This window comes from Lutzomyia longipalpis, chromosome 2 (genome assembly GCF_024334085.1).
Source record: "Lutzomyia longipalpis isolate SR_M1_2022 chromosome 2, ASM2433408v1".
NCBI classification, from domain to species: domain Eukaryota; kingdom Metazoa; phylum Arthropoda; class Insecta; order Diptera; family Psychodidae; genus Lutzomyia; species Lutzomyia longipalpis.
The window spans coordinates 39736466-39749743 of NC_074708.1; the positions used below are offsets into that span (position 1 = coordinate 39736466).

The 13278-nt window shown below is 32.0% G+C and overlaps 1 protein-coding gene across 1 annotated transcript; it reads left to right on the plus strand.

The window, feature by feature from the left end:
• Positions 1–3483: 3483 nt before the first annotated feature.
• LOC129791403 (inner centromere protein A) lies at positions 3484–11459 on the plus strand. Its single transcript, XM_055829565.1, has 6 exons — positions 3484–4120; positions 7628–7778; positions 9109–9243; positions 9347–9547; positions 10803–11048; positions 11160–11459. Exons 1-6 carry the CDS (start codon positions 3711–3713, stop codon positions 11247–11249), a joined length of 1233 nt encoding a protein of 410 aa, XP_055685540.1. The 5' UTR covers positions 3484–3710; the 3' UTR covers positions 11250–11459.
• Positions 11460–13278: the final 1819 nt, after the last annotated feature.

A 13278-nucleotide genomic window follows, 5' to 3' on the forward strand; every position in this document is an offset into this window, starting at 1 on the left:
AGCTCAGAAAAATCTACAATTTTATCTATCCCTTTTAGCTTAAGAATTTGAACAAAATCCCACCCAGCTAGAAGCATAAATCTTCATCTTTAATCTTACATAAAACAAATCTTCAACTCTGATTGATACAATTTTCAAACCAGAAGCTTTTTTCCATTCACAAAAAAAATTGAAAGGAAAAAATATTTAGTGTTTGTTTTGAATCAAAAAAATTATCAAAATATTGAAAGCGCCAAATTGTCTTTTTCTTCACATTAAATTATGTAAAATGCTTGTGTTATTTCCATCATAGGACACCCTATTAATTATAAATTATTATTACTTCTTGCACGAGACCATGTGTGGTGTTAAAATAATTTTCTTGAACTCTTAATAGAGACGGATACACCTCTAAAAGCATTAGCATGACTTAATTGTATTCATTTTGCAGAGTTGTTATAGAGTGACGAAAATAGTAAATAATACACACAACACAACAAAAAACAGCAGCAAAGAAGTGAGACAGAAACATCTCATTCAGCAGCTCAACACCGTGTGTGTAATGCGGATATTATTTAATTGATAAATTATTTTTACCTGTCCACGACCACACCAAACATTTTATATAGTCGCGCGCCCAGCAATTATTGCACACCACACTGCCACGAGGTACGCGCATAAATAAATTCTTTTTTTTTTTAAGTTAAATATCAGTCTCCGATCTCTTACATAGGTGCTGCTGCTGGTGTGACATTGATCTTGTGGGTTTCATATGCACATCGACTATTTGCTAATTCATTTTTTTTGTTTCAGTGTAAAAAGTTGCATTCACTTTATTTTTACCCACATGCCATGCAAAATATGCTGCAAATTCCGTGATTGCATAAATTTTCTTCAAGCGCGACCAAATTGATGGTTTCTTTGAATTTTTCCATCTCCCGTCAACAGGAGATTGATTTTCCATCAAATTGTCTCCTATATTTCCCAACAAATTATTTATTCTTTTTTAGGATAAGGAGAGTATTTTTATTTTTACTTTGATAAATAAATTTTCAGGAAAAAATATAATGAGATGGAGAATTTAAAATTGTACTTGAAGGACAAGATGAGTATTGAATTTCTTCAATACGCAAAAAAAACGTGAATCTCGTGCAAAGATTTTTTGGTAAGTTTGGTAAATTTATTAAAATGCTAAAGAGATGGTAAAATAGGTAGAGGCATAGTTCCAGCTAATTCCAGTGGAAAATGGTAAGTTTGTTTTCTTTTCTTTTTGAAGAAAAGCCCTATAGACAGATAAAAAAAAGTAATTTAAACCAGCTAAAAATTTACTTTACTTATCAAATAACCTTCCACCGTCCCAAAATATATTCCATGTGTGTTCATGGGATTTTAACGAAGTTTATTTATAATTAAGGATAATTTGGGATGAATGTTTGCCTTTATATTTCTGTTTATTTACCAAATTATAAGGAAGGAGAAAAAACGAGACTACGTGAGCTTGTGGCGAAAAAGTCACATCAGTGTGGGTGTTACAAAAAAGAACTCCGTATCTATATACATATACATAGCACTTCTGCAATATAGAATTACTCTCAAGCTCCATTTCAAAGCATAACGAATTGCGATGAAGGAAAAAAAGTCACTCCTCAAACTAACCAGTCTTTGTCGTGAATTGTCTGTCTTATTGGTATTTCCTCCTCCCAAGTCAATTTAAGAGCTTTACGAAATTCCTCATGAGAGTTGCATAATATGCAGGAACATGCAGTTGATGGTTGATAGAGGCTAATGGAAATCACAGACATATAGAGTAAGATATTTCAATGAAAATTCTTTAACATTCTGCCAAGAGAGTCAACGACATTGAATATTGCAAAATTGGTAGATTAAAGTATTTTCTCCTCTAAAAAAAAGAGCAAATTCAGAGATTGCAGAATTCGATGCATTTTTGCAATTTTCTTTAATTGATTTTCATGGATGTTTTTGAGATTTTAATTAAAATTGCAATTCTCAGTAACATATTCTGTATTCATTTAATTAAAACATGAATTTACCAAGATCTAAGGTCTCTTAAAAGCGGATTGAAAGCTTCTATAAGAAAAATGTCTCTCAAGAGCTTTTTTCAAACTTTTTCCTCTGTAAATAGAGCAACACGTCTTGAAGATCTCTGGTTGAAATCAGAGTTAAAATGATACATGATATTATTCATAGAAAAATAAAACATTTCTCTATTTGTGAAACTAAATACTTTCCATTATTGTTTTCTGTTTACTTTGCCGTGTCCTTTCGCTGTAAATGAGGACTCGGAGATGCAGTTGCATTTGACATTAATATTTTTCTTACTTTTCTCCGTATCAAAAAGAGCTTAAAGGGGTTTTATACCTTTGATATTGCATTAGAATTTATTTTATTCTCAATATATTCTTCAATTTCATAGGAGTTTCCATAAATTTTCACGTGATGATCATATGCAATTAGAGGTTTGAAAAGGCTTTTAGGCATGGCAAGGGAAGCTCTGTGGGATTATCATATCAAAGTGTTTACAAATTTGTCCAATAACTGAACTTTAATTTAAATTAGTTAATTTATTTTATTACATTATCCTATAAACACAATTAAAATGCCCTGTTGACTCAAAGTTTGTTAAATCATAATTTAATGTTGGTAAAGAAATTTCAATTTTCTTACTTAAAACTGCATCAAATATCACTGGAAAATTGAAATTAAATTAGCCTCTACTAATGTAAGTATCTTCTACATAATTTACCATATTCAATTTATTTTAATGGGAATTTTCATGCATATTCGCAATTTGTTTATACAGAGCTTTCACACTAAAGCTCTAAATTCTTTAAGCATTCTAGTTTTTGCGTGAAAATTAATTCTACATCCTGGAATTTTCCTGACTTTTCCCAAAGCATATTAAAGGCCTAATTAAAGATGAATAAATCACACATAAAAAAACCTCGAAATAGCGTCAATTAAAAAAAAAACTTTTAAGAATTAGTTCGTTTTCGCAGCAGATTAAAGAAAGGTATGTATCCCCTTAATGCATTTTGTTGTTTCAGGCGATAAATCACATTACAAAAGATATCATTTTCCCATAAGCTCTACCTCCACACCCTACAGGATGCATTTTATACTTTGCATTGCTTACAATTTCATGGAATTCAGTGAAGAATAGAGAGGAGGTGCAAAACAAGATAATGTTTTCTTGTAAAGGATTTTATTGAGAGTTTGGTATTTTACAAATCCCCGAGGAGCTTTGTGCAGCGAGGGAGCTTTACAGGGTGAAGAGAGAGAGAGAGAGAGATTCAGAGTGAAACACACGTGATGAATGTCTGTGGGATATATGGTTTTGAAAGTAAATCAATCAACGTGTCAGAGATGTAACGGATATATGTGAAAATCCATAAATGTGCATGATTTGCTATATAGAGTGCCAAATATAGCGTTCTAATAAACAACCAATCAACACCCAATATGTTGATAACATCACTAGGGAAACTTTTTATATAATTCCCAGGTATACGATTGTACCCAGAGCAATATCATTTCACCATCGAAGTTTCATTTTAAAAGAAGGCCTCCGCGTAGAAAATCATATTTTCACATCCGCCCACGCAAGTTACTTTTATTGTTGAAAGAAATTTCAAAGGAAGAGAGAAGGAGAGTTTTAAGAGCAAGAGGAAAATCACATAGAAAAGCGAGAGAGAAGAAGAGATTTTAGTGAAATGGGAGAAAAGGGATTTTGGGTAAATCTCGATTTATTCATTGACCGTCAGAATGAGGCTTTGGACAATTGGCTGGGCGGAAAGGCAATTTCCCTCAATTCACCCCAAGAGCCAGAGGAGCCAAAGAAACGTGATAGTAAGCCAATGTTGGAGAATCAAGAGTCATCGGATTTGGGGGATGCTGGTGGAATTTCATCAATGAAAACCCTCACATCGGTATTCCTTGCAACACGGAAGCAGACAGTGCGAAAAATTTCTGCCAACATTGAGGTGTCGGTGCGGAGGAAGAGTGTGAGTGGAAAGGCCAAGGAGAAAGCTAAGAGATTATACAAATTGCGGAGATTTCGTAGAAAGAAAAAATGCTTCAGAGAAGAGGAAAATCTTGTGGTTGGACCAATTGTTGACTGCAGGTGAGGAGTTTTTCTATTTCTATTTTAAATGATTATTTAATTAGACATTTTAACGTTTAATTTATAAGGGAATGTAGCCCAATTCAAACTTCCAAAAGCTCCGTTAATGAAATTTAAAAAAAAAAGCTTAAAAATGCTTAAGCTAAAGTCTTATCGATTTTAGGTAATTTTAGGCCACTTTCCCCTACGCTAGAGGGTGCAAAAACAATTTGTAATTATATGTAAAAAAAAAAAAATTTACGCCTCTTCCTCGATGGAAAAATAAATTATTAGTTACGTGAGTACGTACAATTAACACCACCATAGACACTAAAAAGCAAAGGAGTTTAACAGAAAAAATTATTAAGGGTGATAATTGAAAAATTTAGTGAAAAAAATCCTTTTTATCATGCAATGAAGTTCCACCTTTATATAAATTACTTTAGGTCACGCAAAGGTTTGTGAATCCTTAAAAATAATTCAAAAGCTCCCCCGAAATTCGACCTGAATTTTTGTTGTTATCATTCGAATATCTGGAATAGATTTCTCCGGAGGGGTTTCAGCAAGAATTGTATGTATGAATTCTTCCAAATGTGAAAGGTATGTTATGCCTAAAAATTCCTTAAGAATCAATGGAGGGTGTGGGAAAATATTTTTCCTCTGGGAAATGCGACTTTTCCACATGACTGCAAATACAAAGAGAGCGAGCAAAGTTCCCACTAAAAAATTCTCCGCATCAAAAGGCATCCATCTCTTGGGGATTTAAAGTGAAATTTGGAGTTAACGGGTTAATACCACGCAACCAAATAATAAACCAAACTCCACTATGTAGGTAGAATGATTATGTATGTATGTAGCTCCGGTATACATATAAAATTTCATATAGAAAGCATGTTGTACATAAAATGATCCTTAACAAGTGATTTATAGAGTATGTTCAACTTTATGCCATAAACGTTACATATTTCATTCATTGTATGTTTATTGGACATTTTGGAATTAATGTTGGGGAATGCAAAGGAACTTCTTCACCCCCAATTGGATACAATCTGCTGTGTTAAATGAGTTTCTTTCATTCCGAAATCTTTTAAATCATTTGCTGAATTTTTCTTCACAGAAATTATTGAAAATTCATCCAAAGAAGCCAAAAAAAAATGTTAAATAAACTTTCAAGAAAAATTCAAAGTGAGGTAAAACACCAAAGCCACGTGAATATGAGTGCGCGAATTTAATACTCTTTTGGGCACAGTAAATTGCTAATTTGAGTTTTTGGTGCTGTTAAAATTTTCGCCCAAATATATACCTCCCTGAAGGCTAACATGGTGCCATGAGCACATGGGGTGTTGAAATGGAAATACATTTCGCTACACATTTATCATATTTTATACGCTTTTTGGAGAGTAAGTGAAGCTCTAATTCTATATTAATCTTTTGGGAAGGTGGGGGGTGGAGGGGTGTAAGCATAAAATGTCTAACTTCCATTTCACACGCAAGATTGTATTCCATTCCTTTTGGTGATCGCAATATGAGCACAGCGATAGCATCAAATACAAGCAATACTCTACAAGACACTGCTGGCGGAAGAATGACATTACTTTATGAACTCCCATTTGGGAATATAGCTGAAGCCTTTTTTTTCCTTTCTTTCTTTCCTTTTTTTCAAAGCTCTAAATGCCATATCTATGTTTTATTGACCTTCATGGGGGTGGTATTTCTATGTAGGAGTCTACGCCATATAAACCTCCCCCATCCCCATCAATTCCCCAAAAAACAGAATTTTATTGCTCCTCATAGAAATACTTGTATGAATTTTTGTGAATGAAGAGTCTGCCAACAATCCTTCCCACAGGCCAAATTATTAATTTTCCTATTGATATATTCATTGATTCAATGCTATATATTTCTCAATTATGTGAGATAAAATATTTCTGCTTTAGTTATTATATGGAAATGGGGGAAAAGCAAAATCAAATTTTCCCAACAAATACAATTCATCTCTCGCAGTTCAATTTTGCATCATCAGCACAACAAAAATATTCACAATCTTGTGAATTAACTCTCAAAGAGGACTTTATCGTTCAATCTACAACTTTATTCTATTATTTCTTCATCTGTCTTAAACTCACCAACAAACTCACCCAATTATATAATCTCCGAAAGAAATCAGTCTGTTTGATTAAATGAGAAGGAAAAAAAGGTTCAAAGTTGCTGGAGCTTTTTGGCATTTATTAGGAAGCTTTTTAGGAGTGTTGACTAGACGGCCTTGTTGGGGCAATTTTCCGGTCAGGAATTTTACTTTGTGGCATTACTTTTTGTGATTTGTTGCTTTTTCCCCATTTTTCACTCCCACAATACGTTTAAAAAAAATTTAAAGCCACCAAAAAAAATTAAAAATTATTTTCTTAAATTTGATTTTCTCTTCAAAATTTTTCACAAATCACAAGAACTGATGGGGACGCCTGGTAGGGATAAAAAAATGTACAAGAATAACTAGAAAGCTTAATTGGAGAGAAATATTTGAATTCAGATGGAAAAGCTTTCTAGAATCAATTTTTTGTGTGAAAAATTATGCTAATAGTAATTAGCTAATTTACTATGCTTAAAATCTTTTTTTGTAGTCTCTAATAAAAATTGCAAATTGTAGTGTTAAAAGCTCAAAAGAAATTAACTAAATTAATAAGCACAATTAAGTAGATTTTATTTTTTCATCAAGTTGAGAAATCTGAAAGAAACTTTAATTTTTTTAACAATTATTAATCAATTTATTCAAATAAATCTTTTAGGGTTTTTCATAGCTTTTATTCTGACATTTATCGTGCTTTTTGAAATAATTTCAAGACAGTTTAATATCAAAAAACAAATGTCTGTCTGTCTCACAGAAATCCCCACATTCCCATGGACAATTTAACGCAATTATCTCTGCATTTCACACGTGGCAGAAAAATGAGAAAAAAAGTTCACCATATGCCTGAATTTCGGCGTATCACGTGGCAAAATCAACAAATTTTCCACCACATGATAGCTTTTGGTGGTGCTTGGAGCTAAGGTGTAGACTTGAACTTTTCCTTATAAGTAGTACGTGACTCAGTTTTCGTCTAGAATTGCTCGTGAGCACACAAAAGTATATATTCGACTTCCAGCACTGTTTGACGTAAAACGACAATATTCTCAATATTTCGTGTGAAGAGTACAAAAAACCCCATATATAGGAGAAAGAATTGTAGAGATATTGAAACTAAATAAAGACAGGAGAGAAAAAAAATTATTAAATTTTCATTCTCACCGATTAAGTTTATTTTTCCCCGCACAATCATGGGGAAAAGAGCGCGAGGGGAAGAAAAGTTGAAAGAAGTTTTTCATTCAGGAGAAAAAATCTTTGATTTTTCAGACGTGCAAGAAAGTTTTATCAAGAGAAAGTTTCTTCTGTGTGACACCCGAGAGCGTACGGTGTGGGGGAGGGAGTTTTAAATTAAAAGCCAAAATTGAAGTTTATTTTCCCACACAAACACCCTTTTTCCACACATACAGCTTCAATTTACCCCGAGTGAGTAGTCAATTGGAAAGGCTGATGGGTACAAATGTTGTTCGCCTCACGGACCGCAAATATATGCAAGAACTTCGGAAGAGGATCAAGGAGGACTACAATGTTGTTTTACAGAAGCGTATAGCTCAGAGGGAGGTAAGAAAGGCACATATTTTATAAAATCCACAAGAAAATAATGTATACCGGAAGATTTTAGGGAAAGTGAATTTGTTTTCTTTTTTGCGGGAGGAGTGGGAGGAGAAAAGTCTCTTTAGCAAATCTCGAGGCTGTATCAATTTTGAATTGATCCATATCTCTTGTAATCAAGCCGGGTGGAATAAAATTTGTTCCTTAAAAATATTTTCTTATCCGTTAAAAATATATACTAGGTACCTATTTGATAAAAAAAATATATCGAGAAAGAAGAGAAAATTTATGGAGAAGATTTTTCTAACCCAGATTTTCCAGGAAATTTTTAAATTTTTCGCGAAGTGTGATTTCAAAATTGTCTAGAAGAGTCAATTCTCAATAGAAGTTCTTCAAAACTTGCGTAAAAAGTTCAAAAGCTCTTCAATTAAATATATCTATTCAATTTTTGAGAACATAAAAAATTTTATGTTATTTTTATGCACTCAAAGTAAAAATTGAAGAGTTTCTTTAAGAGAAGAAAGTGGATCTAATAAAAATATTTCTTTTTAAAATTTTGAGTAGAATAAAAGCTTAATCAAGTTCTTAAATTTATTTAATTTAAAGATTTAGAAACGGGAACTTAATGAAAAGTTTTTTATTGTTTTAGAACACTTAGAGCATAAAATCATCAATTTTTTAGCATTAAAATAGAGCATAATCCTTTTAATTAAAGGAATTTCCTTTCAATTAAAATTATCAAGTTAAAACTTCAAGCAATTTAATATTCTCTATCTTCTTTATTTAATAAAAAATATTGTAAGAAATTTTTTTGGGAATATTTATAGATTGTGGTTCACATAATTTAACCCATATATGCTCGAGGGAGTCCATGAAGAAGTGTACCTGCTTCTATTGATTATGCAAATTTGTGGCCTAAGCCAAATCTTTTACCGACATATTTTTATTTGTTAGATACAGCTTCGATTTTTTCCACCCCACTCCCATTGAATAAGGGGAAAAGCTCCCACACACACATACACATAGGGGTGAAGGGGTTAAATGAATATATCTCAATTTTCATGAGGTTTTCGGGGGTGTTTTTTATTAAAGCGTATACGAATAATGATAGTCAATTCTTTATCCTTTTTTTCCACCTTCTTCACTATTCAATCAGCGATTGAGCCATTAGGTTGGTGAAATTGTGGGGGCGGGGAAACACCTGTTGATTCACATTTGCATAAGATAATCAACTATTTTCCCACAAGAAAAAAATAATTAATGCACACCCCCCGTTGAAGGAGCCATTAAGTCTGGCACATACTTTTTTTTTCGTTCATATCCTTTACTCCTTTTGCAGACTAAGGAAATTGAGAGAACACGAAATTTACTCATTGAGGGATATACTGGAAATAGCTCCGTGAGTACAGAAGGCCCTCCAGTGGTTATAATTAGCAAGCAAACACACAGCGACATGGCTCGAAGGCGTGCAAAAGTAAAAAGAAATTAATTCCCTCAAAGCTGTCAATATTTGTCTTCAACTCTCAATAAATTACACTTTGAAACTTTTTATTTATTTTTTCCCTAAAACAATTTAGCTAAAAACTGTACGGGAACGGAATGCTGAGCGTCTTGTGAGGCAAGGGATAAAGTGGGAAAAGGAACGATTGGCGCATCTTGAGCTTGAGCGCCAGCGGCAAATTGAGGCTCAACAGAAGCGTGAGGAAGAGCTCATGATTGGGCATGAGGAGAGATTTGCTAAAAATGGAAATACAGGCATTCAAATTTCATACAAAATGGTAAAAAAATAAATTTCGTAACATACACAAATTATGTTGGATAATATCCCAAACATATGATAAGCCTAATTACGACATGTACCCTTTTTGGGTATTTTTTTCTTGTTCCATAATTTTATTACAAAACTCATGAATATTTTCCAGTGTGTATGGAAGCTAAGGCATTCCGCTTGTGTACCTTTGATTCTAAATAAGCCCACGTGTTTTATATCAGGTTACAATCGCTACAATCAGACAAATTTCTTGCTGGTGGAATTAATGAGATTTTTTTCTAAAAAAATCGTTTCTCTTTTACTTTTTTCTGTATTGCAATTTTTCTTTTGCTTTTCATAATTTTCCTTTATTTTGCATTTTCTTCTCATAAAATATGATATTCATTTCGTCAATTTGTGGTTATAACAAAAGATATTGCTACTAAAGAATTTATTTCTTAAGTATGTATGCATATTATGCGATGGAGGCGCCTGGTATATTCAGTAACTGTATTCTAATATGAAAAGTTTACATTTCTATACAACTTTAGGTTAATTAATTATAATTGTTTTTATTCATTCGAGCTAATTCTTTTACTATAAATCTTTTCGTAATATTCAGGAGAATTTTTCATTTAGTAAAGGGAATAATTGCTGAAGAATCATTCTTGCAAATTTCATGCTTAACCCTTTTAGGTCCGCGATCAATCTAACAATATAATTGAACCTAAAATTATTTTTATGGGTTCCTTTGAGCTCAAGTAAGATATTTTTAGCAAAAAATCCCAACTCAAAAATTTTCAGTCTTTCGTCCTTTCTGATCTTGTGAGTCCTTTGGGATATTCTTTTGTGACCAAGAAATAATCAGGGATTGTAAAGACATAGTCCTGCACTAACTTAGACTTAATATTTAAAAATTAACAATACAAAATGAAATATTTTCAAAATTGAGTCTTTGGGTCAGCGTATGACCCAATAAACCTTAAAGGGTTAAATGGAATCCTGCATGGAATATTCATAAAATCAATACAGAATATTTTCAAATCAAAACGGAATAATCTCCAGATGATTCGGAATATAATTTTTAACAAGAGAATAATTTTCTAATCACAGAATTTTTCTATGCAAATTAAACATTTATTATTGCTCTTTCAAAAAATCGATATAAAATAAAATAACAAAGCATAAATTCTGCACAAATCCTCAATATTTTTTTCCAATTAGAATAAATTTATTTATTGAACTGAAGGATGTGGATGTTATGTCGTGATTCTTATTTGCAGAGAAATAGACGAGATGTAGGTGATGATGATGATTTCTCAGATACCGACAGATATGATCACAATGATCTCTCGAGTGGTATTAATAGTGATACAGATGACAACAATTCCAATGACTTTGACGAGGATGTGGGCAATGTACCTGAAGGCATAAATGAGACAAATGAAGGGGAAGTAACAAAGAAAACAGAAGCACTCGAGCATTTACAATACGAAGATCCGGCAATAACTTTACTGAAAGCAACCGATGTGAGTGTCACCTTGCCCCCAATTTTCCCTCCGCACATTTAAATTCTCTTAATTGATTATTTTCATTCTTTTCTCTATCTCTTTCCCCCCAATAATGCCCCACTGCTCCAGAATGTGGATGACCTTTATGCTCTCGCAGATGAGATAATAAGTGGAAGCTATGGGAAGCACAATGCACATAAGAGTGGAGATAACAATTAGCACAAGCTTTTAATGGAAAATTGTGTATAAAAGCTCCTCTATTTACATTAGGAAAGATGTGTAACCTTAGGGTATTATTTAATTTTGAAAACATTACACATTAGAATGTTTACGGAAAATTCTTGTGTTGTTGATTGGAATTTGTTTTAAAAAAATAATGTGTAATATACATATTAGCAAAATAAAGTATACCTATGTATATCTATTAAATTTTCAATTAGAAAGCTCTCTCTCCCTCTCATCTATTCTCATTCTCTCATGCAAATATGTTCGTGTGGGACATACAAATTAATTTCATCTAGACATCAATTTATAAATATGCATTCAAAACAAGGGGTTTATCTGACTGAAAATATTCGGATAATTCGCCAAAGAAATCAAAATATTCAGCAGCACACGAATATTTATTTTTTTAGTCTTAAATTGCTAGAGACTGAGTAGCAAAAACCTAAAAAGTACTAAATTCTAGCTTTAAAGTGAAATTCAATTTAGTACTTTTTCGGCTTAAAATTAGTACTTTTTCCTATTATAATCAGTATACCTTTTCAGTTAGAATTTACTATGTTTTAGGCTTAAATTTAGGTTGTTTTCCGATAGAATTTAGTACTTTTAACAATTGAGTTTGGTACTTTTTTGGCATGAATTTATTACTTCGACTGGATTTTAGTATTTTTTTTTGAAAATTCTACCTTAAGAAGTAAATTCAATAAGTAAAAGTACCGTAAGATGGGGTGTTTTGGGATTTTTAAACGTATTTTTATGGCTAATTAAAAAAAAATACTATGATTTGATTTTAAGGGTAACCTTAGCCTAAATTCTAGTCGAAAACATACTAAATTCTTGCGTAAAAAGTACTAAATGGAATTTCAATACTTTGGCGAGAATTTAGTACTCTTTAGGCTTTGAATTCAATAAGAAAAAGTATTATTTTTAACCCAAAAGAGTACTAAATACAATCCTGAATAGTACTCAATTGATTCATAGAAAGGACGTAAAACAGTAAATTCAAACTGAAAAAGTTCTAAGTTCAATCGGAAAAAGTAGGTACTAAATTTTAGCCGAAAAAGTACTAAATTCAAGCAAAAAAAGTACTAAATTGAATCCTGAAAAGTACTTTAAAAAAAAGTAAATTCAAGCCGAAGAAGTACTAAATTCTAGCTGAAAATGAGAATATTCAGATCTTTGGAAATATTCTGATTATATTTGCCAAATCAGTCAAAATATTCGGGAGATAAACACCCCTTGATTCAAAAACACCCTGGAATGCAAAATGCAGCAAATATTGTTGGATGTTTAAGCACAACAGCACAATGTACAGTGGGTTAAATTATTACTATAACGAACACCTCCATGGATATTTTAATAATTTTAATAACAACGCATAAAATGTTAAAATTAATATTCAAATATTTCCACTTTAATCTCATGTTATTATCTACAAAATTATTATTACAAAATATTAAATTTCAGCGAGTAAAAGTTTCAATAAAATTGAAAGCTTCATTCGGAAAATGTGTTATGTACTTAAATTCTTCTACCCCATTGAATACCTACAATAATTAACATAATGCGGAATTATCTCGTTGTAATAATTTTAAATTGCAACGTTTTTATTAGGGCTCCGAAAAATCGAACTTTTCGATGCTTCGAAGTGTTGAGAAAAAATCGAAGCACTGCAAAAGAACTGCTTCGTTTTTAAAATGCTTCGATTATTCGAATAATCGAATAAGCTTCGAAGCTTCGAGTAATTTTTAGATATTCGAAGCTTCGAAGCTTTTTGAAATATTCGAAGCTTCGAAGCATTTTAGGTATTCGAAGCGGATGGACGACTCGTTTTAAAAATGCACAATTGAGCTGCGCTTATTTTTGTGAATTTGCATAACTTTAAGAACTTTTCTTATAAAATTATCCTCAAGCGCGAAGCGACTTTAATAAGAAACTAATGTCCTTAAGAAATTATTTTTTTTAATCTTTTTTTTAAGGTGTCTTCAAGCGCGAAGCGCCTTTAATAAAAAACTAATGTCCTTAA

Coding starts and splice junctions, on each gene's coding strand:
- LOC129791403 (XM_055829565.1), top strand. CDS start 3,711: ATGGGAGAAAAGGGATTTTGGGTAAATCTCGATTTATTCATTGACCGT. Junction 4,121..7,627: donor GGACCAATTGTTGACTGCAG/GTGAGGAGTTTT, acceptor CCACACATACAG/CTTCAATTTACCCCGAGTGA. Junction 11,049..11,159: donor CTTTACTGAAAGCAACCGAT/GTGAGTGTCACC, acceptor CCACTGCTCCAG/AATGTGGATGACCTTTATGC.